A 15,584-nucleotide genomic window follows, 5' to 3' on the forward strand; every position below is an offset into this window, starting at 1 on the left:
AGAAGATATCATAACCGGACAAAGCATTGCAACTTCTCACCTTTAGGACATTGGCCATAAATGGTATTGGGCTCATGAGGGAAGAAGAACTTAGTTTTCCAAGTGTTAGGTCTTAGATGTTGCCAGTAAGAAAGCCTGGGGTTGTCGCGTCCATTGAAAGTGGAACAGAAACCTGTAGAAGGGGATTGGTGAGGTTTGTATGTCTAAAAGTCAGCAAACTTGAATATTGGGTGACTAGTAATGAAGAATTTTTTTAAAGATTTAGTTATTTACTTGAAAAGGCATACTTTACAGAGAGGGGGGTGAAAGCAGAGAGAGAGAGCGAGAGCTCTTCCATCTACTGGTCCACTCCCCAAATGGCTGCAACAGCCAGGAGCAAGGAGCTTCTTTCTGGTCTTGGCCCAGGGACTTGGGCCTTCTTCCGCTGCTTTCCCAGGTGCATCAGCAGGGAGCTAGATTGGAAGTGGAGCAGCTGGATCTCCAGCTGGAGCCATTATAAGATGCTGGAATTAGAGCTGGTTGCTTTATCTGCTGTGCAACAATGCTGGCCCCCAAAGGTTTGTTTTAAAGATTTATTTATTTATTTGAAGAGGCAGAGTTGCAGAGGGAGAGACAAAAAGATCTTCCATCTGCTGATTGACTCCCCAGATGGCCACAACAGCCCAGACTGGGGCTGGGACAGGCTGAAGCCAGGAGCCAGGAGCTTCTTCCTATGTGGGTGCTGGGTACCAAGCGCCAGGTCATTAGCAAAGAGCTGGCTTGAAAGTGGAGTAGCTGCAAGTTGAACCAGTGCCTGTATTGGGATGCTGGCATTGCAGGTAGTGGCTTAACTCACTATGCTACAATTCTGGCCCCATAACAGAACTTCTCTATGGAAAAATTACTTAGTATATTTCGAGCCTTAACTAGTCAAGTCCTAAGTCTGATTTTAGTAAGGAATTGATTTCTTATGTTCTGACTGATGGGCTTTTTGCCCTATTGTACACTTAGCATTAAACTTAGACCTGAGATAACGTTGTGTTGTAGCCCCTTAGTTCAAATGGATTTCCATTACTGCAGCCTGTGTCAATACAGAGTTAAACTACTGTTACTTATTCAGCTAGATAATTCTTCCATGCTGGCAGTTGTGCAGGGCTGGGAAGCGTGATTTGGAATGTGCCAAGGTCATGTCTGTTTCTTAAGAGTGCTGACTGTCTGGCCATGCCCTGCCAGATGGCTCTGTGTCACAGTAGAATATGAATTGTCATTCATTGGGCAAAATGTAGCTCATGTTATTCCATACTCAGCTTTCCACTCATGAAAAGGCGAGGAAGTGCTGATTTAGGGAACGGAAGAATAAGGTGTAATCTCTACTGAAGATTAACATCCTCCTGTGTCCACAAGAAGAGCTATTGAAATGTCAGTTCCATTTAATACCCTAACATTTATGCCAGTTCTAAGAAGCAAGAGGTACTGTGCTGGGTGTTGTGGGTACAGGAATTCTAGACTGTTGTGAGACCTCTCGTCACTGCATTGGTTTCTTTTTTTTTTTTCTCAGATATATTTTATTTATTTGAAAGACAAAGTTAGAGAGAGGGAAAGAGAAATCGGTCTTTCACTCGCTGGTTTACTCTCCAAATGGGCACAATGGCCAAGACTGTGCCAAGCCAAAGCCCGGAGCCAGGAGCTTCGTCTGGGTCTCCCATGTGGGTGCAGGGGCCCAAGAGCTTGGGCCATCTTCCACTGATTTCCCAGGTGAATTAGCAGGGAGCTGGAAGAGGAGAATCTGGGACTCTTTAACTGGTGCCCTTATGGGATGCCGGCATGGCAGGCTGTGGCTTAACCTGTTATGCCACAGTGCTGGCCCCTGTGGTGGTTTCTCAATGACAGAAAGTTCATTTGCAAAAAATGAACAGCTTTGTGGTATAGCTGGGTCAGCTACCACTTAATGATGCCTGTATCCTGTATTGGAGCATCCATTTGAGTCCCAGCTGCTCCAATTAGATCCAGCTCCCTGCTAATGTGCCTGGGACAGCAATGGAAGATGGCCTCAGCACCCATGTGGTAGATCTGGAAGAAGCACCTGGCTTCGGCCTGGCCCAGCTCTAGCTGTTGCTGACTCCAGGCCTGGCTGATGTATGCTCTAGGGAATGAACCAGTGAATAGAAGACCTCTCTCTCTCTCTGCCTTTTAGGGAGAGGGACATCTGTCTGCTGGTTCATTCCCCAAATGGCCACACGGGTTGGGGCTGGGCCGTGCCAAAACCAGGAGCCTAGAACTCCATCTGGGTCTCCCACGTGGGTGGCAGAGGCCTAAATACTTGGGCCTTCTCCTACTACTTTCCCAGGTTCATTGGCAGGGAGCTGGGTCAAAAGTGGAGCAGCAAACCTGGTGCAGCATAACACTGGCCCCTGTGTCTGCCTTTTGAAATAAAAATGTTTTAAAAACAAAAAATGAACTGCCTAGCAGATGGCAGCTGTGTGCCTTGTGTGAGTCTTGAAATATGGTTGTCCTGCAAGAGAATCTCACCTGTGCCTGTCGGCTCCTGTGCCTTGGTTTTCAGAACGGGAACATCACGGAGCTCCTCCTGAAGGAAGGGTTTGCCCGTTGTGTGGATTGGTCGATTGCAGTCTACACTCGTGGTGCGGAGAAGCTGAGGGCCGCCGAGAGGTAAGGGCAGCCAGGAGCTTCCAGCAGAGGAGCTTGTGGAGGGAAGGAAATCGTGGCGATCGCGATCAGCTCTCACCCAGCCGAGTCAGCGTCTGTTTTATGTCAGTGAAGGAACATGGAAATTGCAAACGAAGCTAGGGTGTCACAGGAGCAGTGACTTAGTCTTTGGGCTTAGTCTGATTCAGTGACGGATAGTAAGGGCGTACATTTGCATTAAGATGTTATTCATTCATTGATTTCTTTAGCATGTATTTAAAATTTCTATTTGGAAGTCATGGAGAGAACCCCCCATTCACCAATTTACTGCCCAGTGCTTAAAGCGCTATGCCATCCTGAAGCCAGGAGCCAGGAACCCAGTCTGGATCTCCCACATGGGTGACAGGAACCAGTGACGGGGGCCAGCATCATTTACTGCTGGGGTCTGCAGCAGCTGGAGTTGTGGGCGGAGCTGGGACTCAAGCCCTGGCACTCACAGATACAGATGTCCTAAGCAAGCCAGGCACCTGCCTTGATGGGCCTTTTCAGCTTTTTTGCTTGAGAATTATTTCAGGAAGACAAGGTTGCCCATGCACTAGTCTTAAACAGGCAGACTGGAGCAGGGATATTAAGGATAGAGCCTATAGATGCTAAGCCAGCACCATTGAATATTCTGGGGAAACCTGACACCCTACTGCTGACCCAGAACAAAGTATCCTTTCCTCCCAGAGATTTTGTGCCATCTCTGTCAATCTTACACACAGGTAGGGAATCGTGGTCAGTCCTGCAATGATGAGTATTTCTTTTGACCAATTTCGGATTTATTCTATTTTTGACTTTCTGCATTTATAACTCTTAGGTGCCATGTTTTTGGCTTGGTAATTTATGCAAAGAGATGTCAAAACAAAGTAATTTCCAGAAAAGTGAACGTGAAAATTCCAAAGATCAGGGGCTATTTCAAGCATTAAGGTCAAGTGTTTTTAGATGTTGGTGAACTTCTTCCCTTGGTGGGGTGTGTGGAAGACTTAATAGAGTAGGCAGGAGAGTGGAGGAATGGAAACCGTGCAGACCGTCTACTCTCTACTCTCAATTCAAGGCTTGCCCTGTGGCTTGCTTCAGTCTTGACAATTGTCTTCACTTTGCCATTGAGACAGACAGCTAAGTGAAAAACAGCAAGGTAGATTGAATAATTACTGTTTGTTCCTTCTCTTGGGACTTCCACATCCTTGTGTCCCTGTAAGCAGAAGCACTCACGAGTTTTTGCAGAAGTGCATTTTAGTCTGGGCCATTAGTTTTGGAATGATTGACGTGTCTTTCCCCCTCACCCTGATTGTCTAAATTTTTTAAGATGATTTTAAACTAGAAAGAAACAGTGCTCATATTCCTCTTATTTTTGATTATTCTGTGGTTTTCAGGTTTTTTTTTTTTTTTTTTTTAATTTAAGTTCAGGAAATCCTGTTGGGTTTCTTAATATTCTAAATTTATTTTCGTTGATACTATTTTTCTGCATTCTTTAAAAGTTCCTGCCTCTCTCTGAGGAAAGTAAGTACAATCAAGATGTTATCTCTGTGTTTTATAACATCTGTAGCGATTTTATCCATTCTTTGGAGAGTGCCTATTATTAAAAAAGGCTTAGATCAGGGAATACAAATCACATCTCAGTAATACATGATGACTTGCCTGCTGTTTTGCATGCTATATTTGAGCCACTTGCATTCTTGCTAAAATTGCATCCTCTGTTGAAGTGTTCCGTGAATTGTATGACTACAACATCTTGCTTTGTTTTTACTCATTTTGGTGCTTCTATAAAAAAAAAGGTACAATACTGTTTTTAGAAACAATAACTCTTCTGCACACACATCTACTTATTTCTCACTGTTTTCAAACAGCTGCTTGTTTACTTGTTAATCTATGCACATATTCCACATAGTATTCTTCATCTGATATAGAAAATATCTATTTGTCTTAGTGCTTTAAAATACATTTCTGGAAACATGGTTTATTAATTCTTAGCCAATGAGCTTCTAAAAGGATTTAGTGCATTTTCCCATTATTCTTTAGATGCTTGTTCTTGTTTGTAGGATTTGGTAGCTGATAACAGTCTCGTAATTGAAATGGAAATTGCACAGGCCTATGCTTTTTAAAAAATGTTGTATATGTGCGTGTGTTCTTATTTGGTCTTTTCTTCCAAAGAGAACATTTGTTCTGTTTGGGTCAGCTTAAATTTGTTAATAGTGATTCAGATGATACTGGATAAATCAAAGAACTAGTTATCAAATTTAGCTTGTGCTGTTCGGGCTCAAAGTATACCTACCAGCCACAGGTTTATATATGCATCTTGGATATTTCCACTTACTGTCATCTTCTGTTCTGGGTTTTCCTCTTGCTGTGCTGTAGGGTCAGGTGGGGTTGTGGACACACTGCTTCCCTGGTGGTGGCGACATCAGGTGGAGTGGACGTGGTCTGATCTCGCATCCTTGCTTTGTTGCCAGGTTTGCCAAGGAGCGCAGGCTGAGAATATGGAGAGACTACGTAGCTCCCACTGCTAATTTGGACCAAAAGGACAAGCAGTTTGTTGCCAAGGTAAGTCATTCTGTGCTTTGAAATGGAGAGCAGACATTGATTGGTGAGTGAAAATGCAATGACTTGAATCATTAGAAATGCTGCAGCTCTTGAAAATTTCACAGCAAAGTGTGTGTGTGTGTGTGTATGTGTGTGTGTGGCTTGTCGGGGCTCTTAAAAATTCTTTGGGAACTTTAAAAATTTCTCACTGCAAATTGCCTTAACTTCATTGGAAGTTCATGAGTTAGAGTAGTTGACGTTGCCAGTTTATAATCTCATTTTATCGGGTTTGTCTGCTTCTCAAATGACATCCTGTGGTGTTTCTTCTGTCCAAGTATGTGTGACCTCAGATTTCTTCTTTCTGTTTTGGAACTCGTGTGTGTGTGTGTGTGTGTGTGTGTGTCCCTGTCCTGCCTCGGGATACTTCTCTTCCACTGATGGTGTGTTGGGATGGGTTTTGTTGATAGGAACTGAACTTTCTAAATCCCTTGATTATATCAAGCAGTGCTATAAAAATGGTTTTTGTAGTTGTAGGTTTTGGTATCTTGAATGACACACCTGTTCTCTGTTTCTTCCCAATTTATTTTTCCTTTTGTTCAGAGATGCTAGAACTTTTGTCTTTATGAGCTAATATCCGTTTAATATTCATCCATATTCCTGGACTGAGAGGGTGGCTGTGTTCTTCTCCATTAACCCCGCATTTAGGAAGGGAAGCCACAAGGTGGCGCCATAAACCTGAAAAACCTGGATACTCTTGAATATTAGCAAAGTCTCTGAGGAATTCGCTGGATTTCTTCGCTGTTTTTAATGATGTCGAAAGTAATAGGTCATGGGTGATCAAGTGGCCTCCTCTCCTCTGTAGGTGTGCCAGAGTAGCCATGGGAATAGCCATAGTCACCCGTTTTCGTGGGAGTCCTCTCGTAGCGGGGTGCTCCCTGTGTATCTTCCCCTTTTGGATGCAGACCAGAATGGACATCTGGTTCCTTTTTGCTACGCAGGATACTAGTGTGGAAGCCCCTACATGGGGCTTCTCTATGTCACTCTACATATGTGACGCTCCCGTAATTGTGCTCATGTTCCTGTAACCTGTTCTGTGCTGCAAGGCTGTAGTTACACAATCAGAGGATGATTGTTTACTGACCATGGGAGTCAGGTCTTCAGTTTTCCCACCAACACTTTGAAGTTCTGTGACTTTATGTGGATTAGGCTTGGGAAGGTCCCAATACCTATCCTTATCCACTATCAGCCCCTTCTCAGTTGCAGTTGACGTTGTAGAAAAACCTAGAAGACTTTTGCTGACTGGGGACTAAGACATTGCAGAAGAGAGAGATTCAGAGGTTTAGTGATTGAGCCCATAGCTTTTGCATTTATCTTAAATATGACTTATTGGTAATTAGAAAAGAGAAACTTGGCTGTAGGATTTCTTCCATTTTTAAGATGACAACATCCTGATCTGTTTGTTTTGTAAATAATGTTAATATTTTTATCATTACAATAAAGTTATATTCATTACAATGCCAGAATACATTGCCCCAGAAAGCAACTAAATTAGGGTTCTGAGGAATAACTAATCGGTTGTAGAGCCTTAAACACCCAAATCTAGGTAATATGAATATAGCGTTGCTTAATAGAGAGTAAAATTTATTTGTAAGTAGGGGATCTTCAAACTTTTGAGTTTTTATAAAAGAAAAGTGTGAAGGAGATGAGTAAATACACCCAAATTACATGAAACTCTGATGCAGCTTTTTTTTTTTTCCTTACAAAAATCCAAAGTTGATTATATTCTCTGTCTCAACTTCTGTGAATTATGGTTGATGGGTCAAATCTGGCCCAGCAACTGTTTTTGTGTGGTCTGGAAGATTTTCATTGGGAAAAAAATGGATTTTGTATTGAATAAAATACTTGGCATGATATTTATATAAAATGGAATTTCAGTGTCATGCATAAATGGGAACAAAGCCATGTGTGGTTGTTTACATACTGTCTGTGGCAGTTTTCATGGTACAGTGGCAGAGCTGAGGAGTTATGACAGAGTTGTTGAAAACTGAGTTTTAGCATGCAAAGAATTATCGCCTTCAGGCTTATACCAGAGTTATAGCCTACAGAGCCTAATATATCTGCTCTCTGGCCTTTTACATAAAAGTTTGATGATCCCTGGTCTGTACCAGCCCTAATTACTCAGAGTGCCTTGACATGATGTGGGAGCCCGAGACAGAATACAAATCAAGGCATCGCTTCCTGCATCAACAAAGGCTTGCTGCGTAAGTGTCACCAGTGTTTTGGTGATGGACGTAGTGATGTTCAGGTGCATGTTCCTTATCTCTTTGCAGACTGGCAGCCACTTTAGAAGTACTGCTCTGCACTCTTTTGTGTATAATTTTTTAGTTTTAAGTTTGTGTTTTTAATACAAAACAAATTTAAAGTTACTACAGGTTTATTAAGAAATGTACTAGTTCCATTCCCTCGCCCTTGTGGCATCTCTTTAAGGTCTTAGCTGATTCATTCATTTACCTGAATAAAAGGTTTACATTGCTGTTGCTTCATGTTTTAATTGTATTTATAACCCCTTTCCTTCATAGCATGAAAGATAAGAATTTGGTTTTCTCACTTAAACACACATACTCACATGCCACGTACATGTACCTTCCCTCAATCCTCCAGCAAAGCTATATCATAAGTCAACTAAATTAATCATTCTTCTTGTGGCACTTATCACCACAGTGGTATTGCATATTAATACTGTTTTTCATTTCCTGCACAAGTGTTTGCTTTTACTGGTGCTAGTAATTTTAAAAATTCATATTTCTTTTGTATGTAGTTATTATTAATTCAACTTTCTGACTCTCCTTCCAAGACTTTCAATGTGCTAATTTAACCTTTAATAATACTTTCCTGGAGACTGGACTGATTCTTCCTTTTTGCCTTTTAGAGTGCTGGCACCTTTGGATTTCATCACTATTGTCTTGGGAAGTTTCTTTGCCTTAACGCTTGGGTTGGAACAATACTTTCTGCAGCTCATGACTTCTGTTTTGTGATTTACGATGCATTCTATAACTTCATGGCAGAATGATGTTTGGGAAGTATATTTCTGAGCCCTTTCATATCCATTTTCTACTTATACTTGAGTGATAGTTTAGCAGGGTATAGAATCACTGATTTAGAAGTTTTTTTCCATTAAAGTTGTTAAGGTATTGCTTGGTTTTCATTTAGCTATTACAGTGTTTTCTAACTTACTTTTTTTTTTTAAAGGTTTTATGCCATTCTGTTGTTTCATTTTAACATGAGGTTCTTTCTGTAAAGTTTTAGCTAATTCTTTTTGATCCAAGAATTTTGATTTCATAGTGATGTGCTTTGTTTATACATATGTGAACATATTATGTGCCAATGTTTAGCCCTTTATTTCTGGGACTTTTATTTTTTAGATTTCTTTATATTTATCCTTTAGCCTTTTTTTGGGGGTAGTATTTTATATATGATACTGTTTCCATTTCTAGTAGCTTTTCTTTCCTCTAAATGTTTCTATTTCATATATATGAACATTTTCTAAATTATGATTTTATAGTTTATTTGAAAGAGAGACAGTGCTCCCATTTGCTGGTTCACTTCTTAAATGCCCCGAACAGCCAGGGCATGGCCAGGCTGAAGCCAGGAGCCTGGAGCTCCATCTGGATCTCCCACAAGTGGTGGCAAGACCCAACCACTTGGGACATCATCTACTGTGTTCCAAGGTATACCTTGGCAGGAAGCTGAGGAGTGGACCCAGGACCAAAACCCTGGCACTAGGATGTGGAGTGCAGGCTTTTCAAGTGGCATGTTAACACCATGCCAAATACTTGCCCGTCTAATGCCACCTTCAGACGTGAATATCATGTTTCGGTTTGTGGAGTAATAAATTTTCCTAGTTTTAGAGGTTTCTTTTCTCTTCATATTCACTCCCTTGTTGAGTTGGTTCTCCAGTTTTCATTTGAGAGGCTTTACTCAGGTATTTGGCGTTCATGGTTGGTATTAGATCAGTGATCCTATGGGTGGCATTTAGGGTGTACATCTAGAAATCTAGGTGATTCCTGTAGAGATTTAAACCTGATCTTAATTTTTGGTCCCTTTTTCATTCTTACTTTCCATGCCTGATTCGACAGTTGGACACATTTGGCTAATTTGGCTGGAGTGAAAGGGGATTCTGGGGTATAAATAAGACTGGCTGTTGTCTTTTCTCACCACTGGCTCAGGTGTTAGGTTTTGTGCATCTGTGGTTTCAGTTAGTACTCATCCATATGCTTTCTAGCTTCCAGAGTTTTCTTGCAGTCTTATTCTCTCCTCTCATTTTTGTTCTTTTGAACCTATGTAGATAGCTGTATAGTAAGTTAGATATACCCCTTTGTTTTTATCCAGAAATGCTCACTTGTAATTGGTGCACCTGACTCCATTGTAAGGCTGTACCATGTTCCTATAGTTAATAATTACTTACAAATTGAATTTTCATGTAAAATGGCAGTTACTTCCTTAATCATGATTTGCAACATATTTGCCAAATAATCTCTTCAGAAATGTTAGCAAGTGTCTATCTCATTTTCAGATATGTTGCATAAACTGCAGTTGGCCAATTTTTTCCTAAAGGACAACAGAGCCAGTATTTTAGCCTTTGCAGGCCATATGGTCTCTTTGAAGCAGGCTAGATGATCATTGGGCCATAGTTCGTCAGCCTCTGTTCTAGAACTCAGAATATCAAGCATTAAATTAGAAAGGAAAATGCGTCTGCCTTATTTTTATACCTTAGAACCCAACTGAAGTCCTGGAGTTGGTTTTTACCTGATTTATTAAAATGTCTGTCAGTGCCAAACAAAATTTTTAAAGAGCCCTACTCGAGTTCTGTGTTGCCTGGTTCCTGCAAGTCATCGCTGAATAGTTCTCCTGTGGGGTTCTTGTGGTTGTTAAGGCCCTAAATAGTGATTCTCATTTCAACGGTTCCTGTTTGCTAAGCAAGTAATTTATAGGGCACAGCAAAAGCACCTGAGAAGCCTGCACCTGTAACCTGTGACCTCTTGAAGTGAATGCTTCTAGGGTCACATAGTTGATTTCTGGAACTGATGCAAAGCTGTGTATCAGAGTGTTAGCATAGAAGCTTGCTCTGAGAAATTTGAAACTCAACAAAATATTCTCTTGATACATTTGGTCTTCTGAGAGCCTGATTTCCATCATCTGCTTAAGCAGTTTTCCTTCCTAGGGAATGAAACACAAGGGAGGGTGCTTGCTCCCTGTCTCTCCAGGTTAGCACAGAAGCATGTTCACTTCACAGCGATTAGCTGAGCCTGCCCGAGACTTTTGTGCCTGTCGTGGCCTGCCAGTTCCCTGCCCGCCTTCCCTGTGGCGTTTTAGCTGATCTGTGCTGTTTGTAGCCATATGGTCCCCTGAGCACGTGGCTTGGCATCCTTGTCTCTGCTGCTGGAATCTTGGGCGTTGCAGATTTCACAGACCTGAATAACATGGCTGGGGGAGGCGGGGTGGAGGAAAAGCCCGTTCTCACAAGGTGTCTTCTTACTGCCCTGAGTAGGTCAGGAGCTCTGTTTCCTCTGTGCCCAGATAACGCTTAAATAAGGAGGGAACTGAACCAGGTGCATTTAAAAGATGTGAAAGAACTGGAAATAGCTCCTGCCTCCAAGAAGCTTACTCTCTGAGCCTATGTCTGGGAGCCCTACGTAGTCAACTGGCACCAGTGGCTAGTTTTGCAGATCGGGCTATAAGCTATCCATGGATGCAGTGGACTTTAAAATGTATTTGGTTTTGCCCTTATTATTTTTGTTTTTTCATTTTTTTGAAAGGCAGAAAGAAGTAGAGATCTCTTCCATCTCTAGTTCACCCCCAAATATCTGCAATAGCTGGAGCTGGGCCAGGCTGAAGCTAGGAGCCCAGAATTCAATACAGTTCTCCCATGTAGACCCAAGTACTTGAGCCAAAACCCCTTTTTCACCGCCCCCCCCACCTCCACCCGAGTATGTATTAGCAGGAAGCTGGATTGGAAGCAGAGGCAGAACTCAAATCCAGGGACTCTAATGTTGTGTCAAATATCTGCTCATTTGTTTTTAGTGAGATTATTTGGCAACACATGATTTTAAAGGTTTATTTACTTATTTATATGAAAGTCACAGTGACTGGAGGAGTGACAGGGGATACTGGGAGAGGAAGGAAGAGATCTTCTGTCTACTGGTTCACTTCCCAAAACAGGGAGGGAAAACGTGGTGGGAGGGAGGGAGAAGGGAAGGGGAAGAGGGAGAAACAGAAACTATCATTTGCTAGTTCACTCCCCAGATGCAATAGCCTGGGCTGTGCCAGGTAGAAGCCAGGAGCCGGGAACTCTATCCTGGTATCTCACATGGATGGCAGGGAGCCAAATACTTGGGCCATTTTCTACTGCTTTCCCAGGCATAGTAGTAGGATGTTGGATTAGAAACTGTGTAGCTGGAACTTGAACCTGCACACTGATCAGGGTTACTGGCATCACAGGTGGCAGCTTAATCCCCTGTACCACAATGCCAGCCCAGGAGTTTATAATCTTCAAGTTTTCATAACCTAATGTGTTTTTTTCTGTTGTTGTTTGTGGCGTTTGTGTCATACCTAGCATCATTTGTTAATCTAATGTTGTAAAGCTTTTGTGCTGTGTTTTCTTTGAATAGCTTTAGAAATATTTAAATCATGGACCTCTTTTTATACAGGTAAGGGTCAGGCTTCGTTCTTTTGCATGTGGTTATCCAGATTGCCCTGCGCTTATGTTATAAAGGTTATCCTTTCCCCACTGCAGCCCTGTTGAATACTTTGATCATAAATGCACGGTTTTATTTCTGGATTCTGTTCCTTTGGTACCAGAGTACTTCTGTCTGTATGCTTATGCCATGTTGTTTTTATTACCACAGCTCTGAAAGAAGTTTTGAAATCAAGGTGCATGAATCTTCTACAGAACTCTGTTCTTTTTCTGAATTGTTTTGGCTGTTGGGGGGTTCCTTGTGATTCCATACAAATTTTAGGACTGGTGCCTCAATTTTTGCAAAAATCATCTTTAATATTATGTTAGGGGTTGCATTAAATCTATAAATCACTTTGGATAATATTTGCACCTTGATAGTGTCTTCTAATACATGCTCATGAAATTTGTTTGCATTTATTTGTATCTTTAAATTCTTTCAGCACTGATTCTTGGGTGTTGACTTTGTATCCTGCTGTGCTGTGAATTTATTAGTTGCAACCTTTTTTTTTTTTTTCAAATCATTAGGGTTTTATATATATTTCTTCCTTTCCGTTTTAGATGTCTTTTATTTATTTGCTTGCCTATTTGCTCTGGGTTGGACTTCCATTACACTGTTGAATGGAAATGGGTTTGTTAGATGATTTTGAATCAAGTGTAATTCTTAATATTTTTGTCATTATGTAGACTTCTGTGGTATATTCCTATTTTGTTGTGTGGCGAGAACCTACAAACACCAGCCAATTCCTTGACTTGTTGGTGTCTTTTAGTTGAAAAGGAAGCTCTGGGGGTGATGTGGCAAGGGTGGTCTATGCTGCTACGAAGAGAAATCCACATTTGGTTTGCAGCTTATGTTAGCAAACTGCTTTGCTGATAAGAAAACAAGCAAATGATTCTGTTAGAAAAGATTTTGAGAATGTTTACCTGGCTTTAAAAATTACCATTTTTATTAGACGCTTTAATTTTTTAGGGCAATTTGGAGAAAGCGAGCAGGTAGTGTAGCGTTCCCCAGTTCTCATCCAGTGCCACCTGTTTGCTCTGTTGGTAATACCTTACGTGAGTACAGTGCGTTTGGTCTAATGCATTTACCAATATTGAAGCTATTGGCCTAAGTTCCATACTTTTTTTTTTTTTTTCAGGTTTCCTTAATTCTTTCCCATGTCTTTTCTGTGTTCTGGATAGCACAGCACATTTACTTGGTGATTTTTCTGTAGGCTTCTCTAGGAAAGGACCGTTTCTCAGCCTCACTTTTGATATCGTTGACACTTTTGGGGAGAGTACTGATCAGGTATTTGTGGAATGTCCCTGGGTTGAATTTTTCCAGGAGCCTGATTTTCCTTTAAGTATTTATTATAATATCTGGAGTGATTATGCTTAAGTGCCAAGAGGTGCGTTCATCAGGTGTTGCTGTGATTATTTTTACAGTTTATTTATGTATTTGAGAAGCAGAGAATGCACAGCCCCAGTGCCCACTGGCCAGGTATTTGCAGCTGGGAGCTAGGAACTCAAAATCCAGGTCCGCCATGTGGATGGCAGGATTCACCTTCAATCGCTACCGCTGTTTCCCAGGGGTCCTCGTTAGCAGAAAGCTGGGGTCAGGAGTCAGGGCCGGAGACTGGACCCAGGCGCTCTGCTGTGAGATGCAGGCATCCTAATGGTGACTAACCGCCAGGCCAACTGTCTGCCCCTGTTTTTTGTCAAGGCGTATGGACAAGGGGAAGCAGACGTAACATACGACCAAGCAGCCAGATGTCATGATTTCAGAGGAGGAAGGATAGTTGTCTGTCATTCCCAGTGGCCCCATCAAAGGACACTTTCTGGTACTGCCAGTAGAAGGCCTTGTTTGGGTTGGGGGCCCTTTTGTTCTACCTGGAATTGGCCATGTTGGCAGCATTAGCACCGTTTGGGCTGTGTTTGGGGAGGTAATCTGTCGGGCGCTGTCACTCGAGAGGCTGTTGAAAGGCTTTTTGCTCGTTTTCTGCGTGCCGCAAGGTTTTAAGTAGTTGGAAAATAGCAGCTCATGGCCACGCTGTGAACCCTGTGGATCAGCTCTGTAGATAGGAGGAGGCTAGAGAGGGGGATGGTTTCCTGCCCTGACACAGCCCTGCAGTTCTCCGTGCTAGCTGTTAGCCTATCCATTGTCACCACTAACCCTTTTTACTTTATATAATTTGTTTTCAAGAGATGTGGAGGGAGTTTTTGTCGCATGTGTCTGGAGTCCAACTAGTGACTTGCTCTGCGTTGATTTCTTTTCCTGTGCCGAATGGATCACATGGCATGTGTGGCGTGGTGGGTACACACGGTTGGTGTGCAGAGAGACTGAGCAGTGTGGGCACACCTCCGGCACGCGAGAAGCAGTGCTGTGTAAGCGTGGTCTGCAGCAATGCTGAGGAGCAGGCTGGGAAAGGGATCTGCTCTGCATTTTACTTATTGCACAGTGTGTGACGATCACTAGTGTTTTATGGCTCATTCCATGTCTCTCTGGATGGCAATGACACCATTTACAGAGGAATCCAAAGGCACAAACCCCGCTCACATACGAACACGTGGATGCACACACATGCGCTCCCCCTTCCTTCCCTCCAAAAGCTGAACCATGCTTAGCTGGCAGCGTCAGAGTGCACAGTTCCTGAAGAGGAGGTTTCTAATCGGGGAGATGCCTAGCAGAGAGTCTGCTGCTGCTGTGGCGAAATTTACAGCTCCAAGGATCCATCCGTTGCTTCTGCTGCTAACGCATTCATTATAAGGGGTGACGAATCCCAGTAACTTGTCACAGGGTATGCTCAGATCTTCACGTTCTGGAATCAGGGGGTGAAGGTGTGAGCACTACGATACTTTCCCTAGTTTTATTCCTGTCTTAGCATGACTAGGGAGCAGAGAATGTCTAGATTTTTGTTATGACGATTGTAGGAATTTCCCTGTTGTTGGCAATTCGACGATTTAACAAGAGTTTGGATTGGAGAGGAGGTACAGACCTGTCCAACATAGGGATTCCTGAAATAGTGTGATGTGTGTGCCTTCGAGAAGTGTGGTGCCTACCCGGTTATCCTTTGGGTATCCTTTTGAATGTGGAGCTGTATTGATTTACTATACCCGTTACTTTGCTTGGCTTGGCTTTGTAGAATTTTTTCCTTCCCTTTGATTTCAGGTTAGAATAGCAGAATAAGCAAATATCATGGAAATCTCACTGTCTAAACGTTCTGACATCCATTGAATAATACTTTTCCTGTCATCCAAATGTGAGGTTATGAAGGATTAGGGAACTCATTAGCTGGAGGGTCTTTAATATTTTGGTTGGTTTTCCAAGGAAGAAATTCCATTCCTCTAGACAGTTTTATTGTGCATTAATTGTCTAGGTGGTAGTGGGAATAATATCTGTCTTTTGTTTTTTTCCCCTTTGAGTTATTGAATCTGTATTTTTGGTTGTACATTCCAAGTAGTTTTAAGTTTTTGTGATGGTACAAAACCCTGCGCCTTTTTATAAAACCCATACCTAGGTTATTAGCCCTGACTTTGGTCCTTTGGTGATCGCATATCATGCCTTGTTATGGTTGGTGTTCACAATTAGGTTCAAGCTCTCTTGGCATTAGCGATTAATCTTCATGATTATCAGATCTGCCAGAAGGTTCTAGCAGAATAATTATGGTTATACGAGGTTGTCTTT

At 42.1% G+C, this 15,584-nt stretch overlaps 1 protein-coding gene across 1 annotated transcript in view; it reads left to right on the forward strand.

Moving 5' to 3' along the window:
• Nucleotides 1-15,584, forward strand: part of SND1 (staphylococcal nuclease and tudor domain containing 1) — a 410,316-nt gene that overhangs the window by 50,058 nt on the left and 344,674 nt on the right. Inside the window, exons 8-9 of the mRNA XM_002712078.5 lie at nt 2,543-2,649; nt 5,118-5,208. Coding sequence (XP_002712124.1) covers nt 2,543-2,649; nt 5,118-5,208 — 198 coding nt within the window. The remainder of the gene's footprint in view (nt 1-2,542; nt 2,650-5,117; nt 5,209-15,584) is intronic.

The sequence above is a fragment of the Oryctolagus cuniculus genome, chromosome 3, assembly GCF_964237555.1.
Source record: "Oryctolagus cuniculus chromosome 3, mOryCun1.1, whole genome shotgun sequence".
NCBI lineage: Eukaryota > Metazoa > Chordata > Mammalia > Lagomorpha > Leporidae > Oryctolagus > Oryctolagus cuniculus.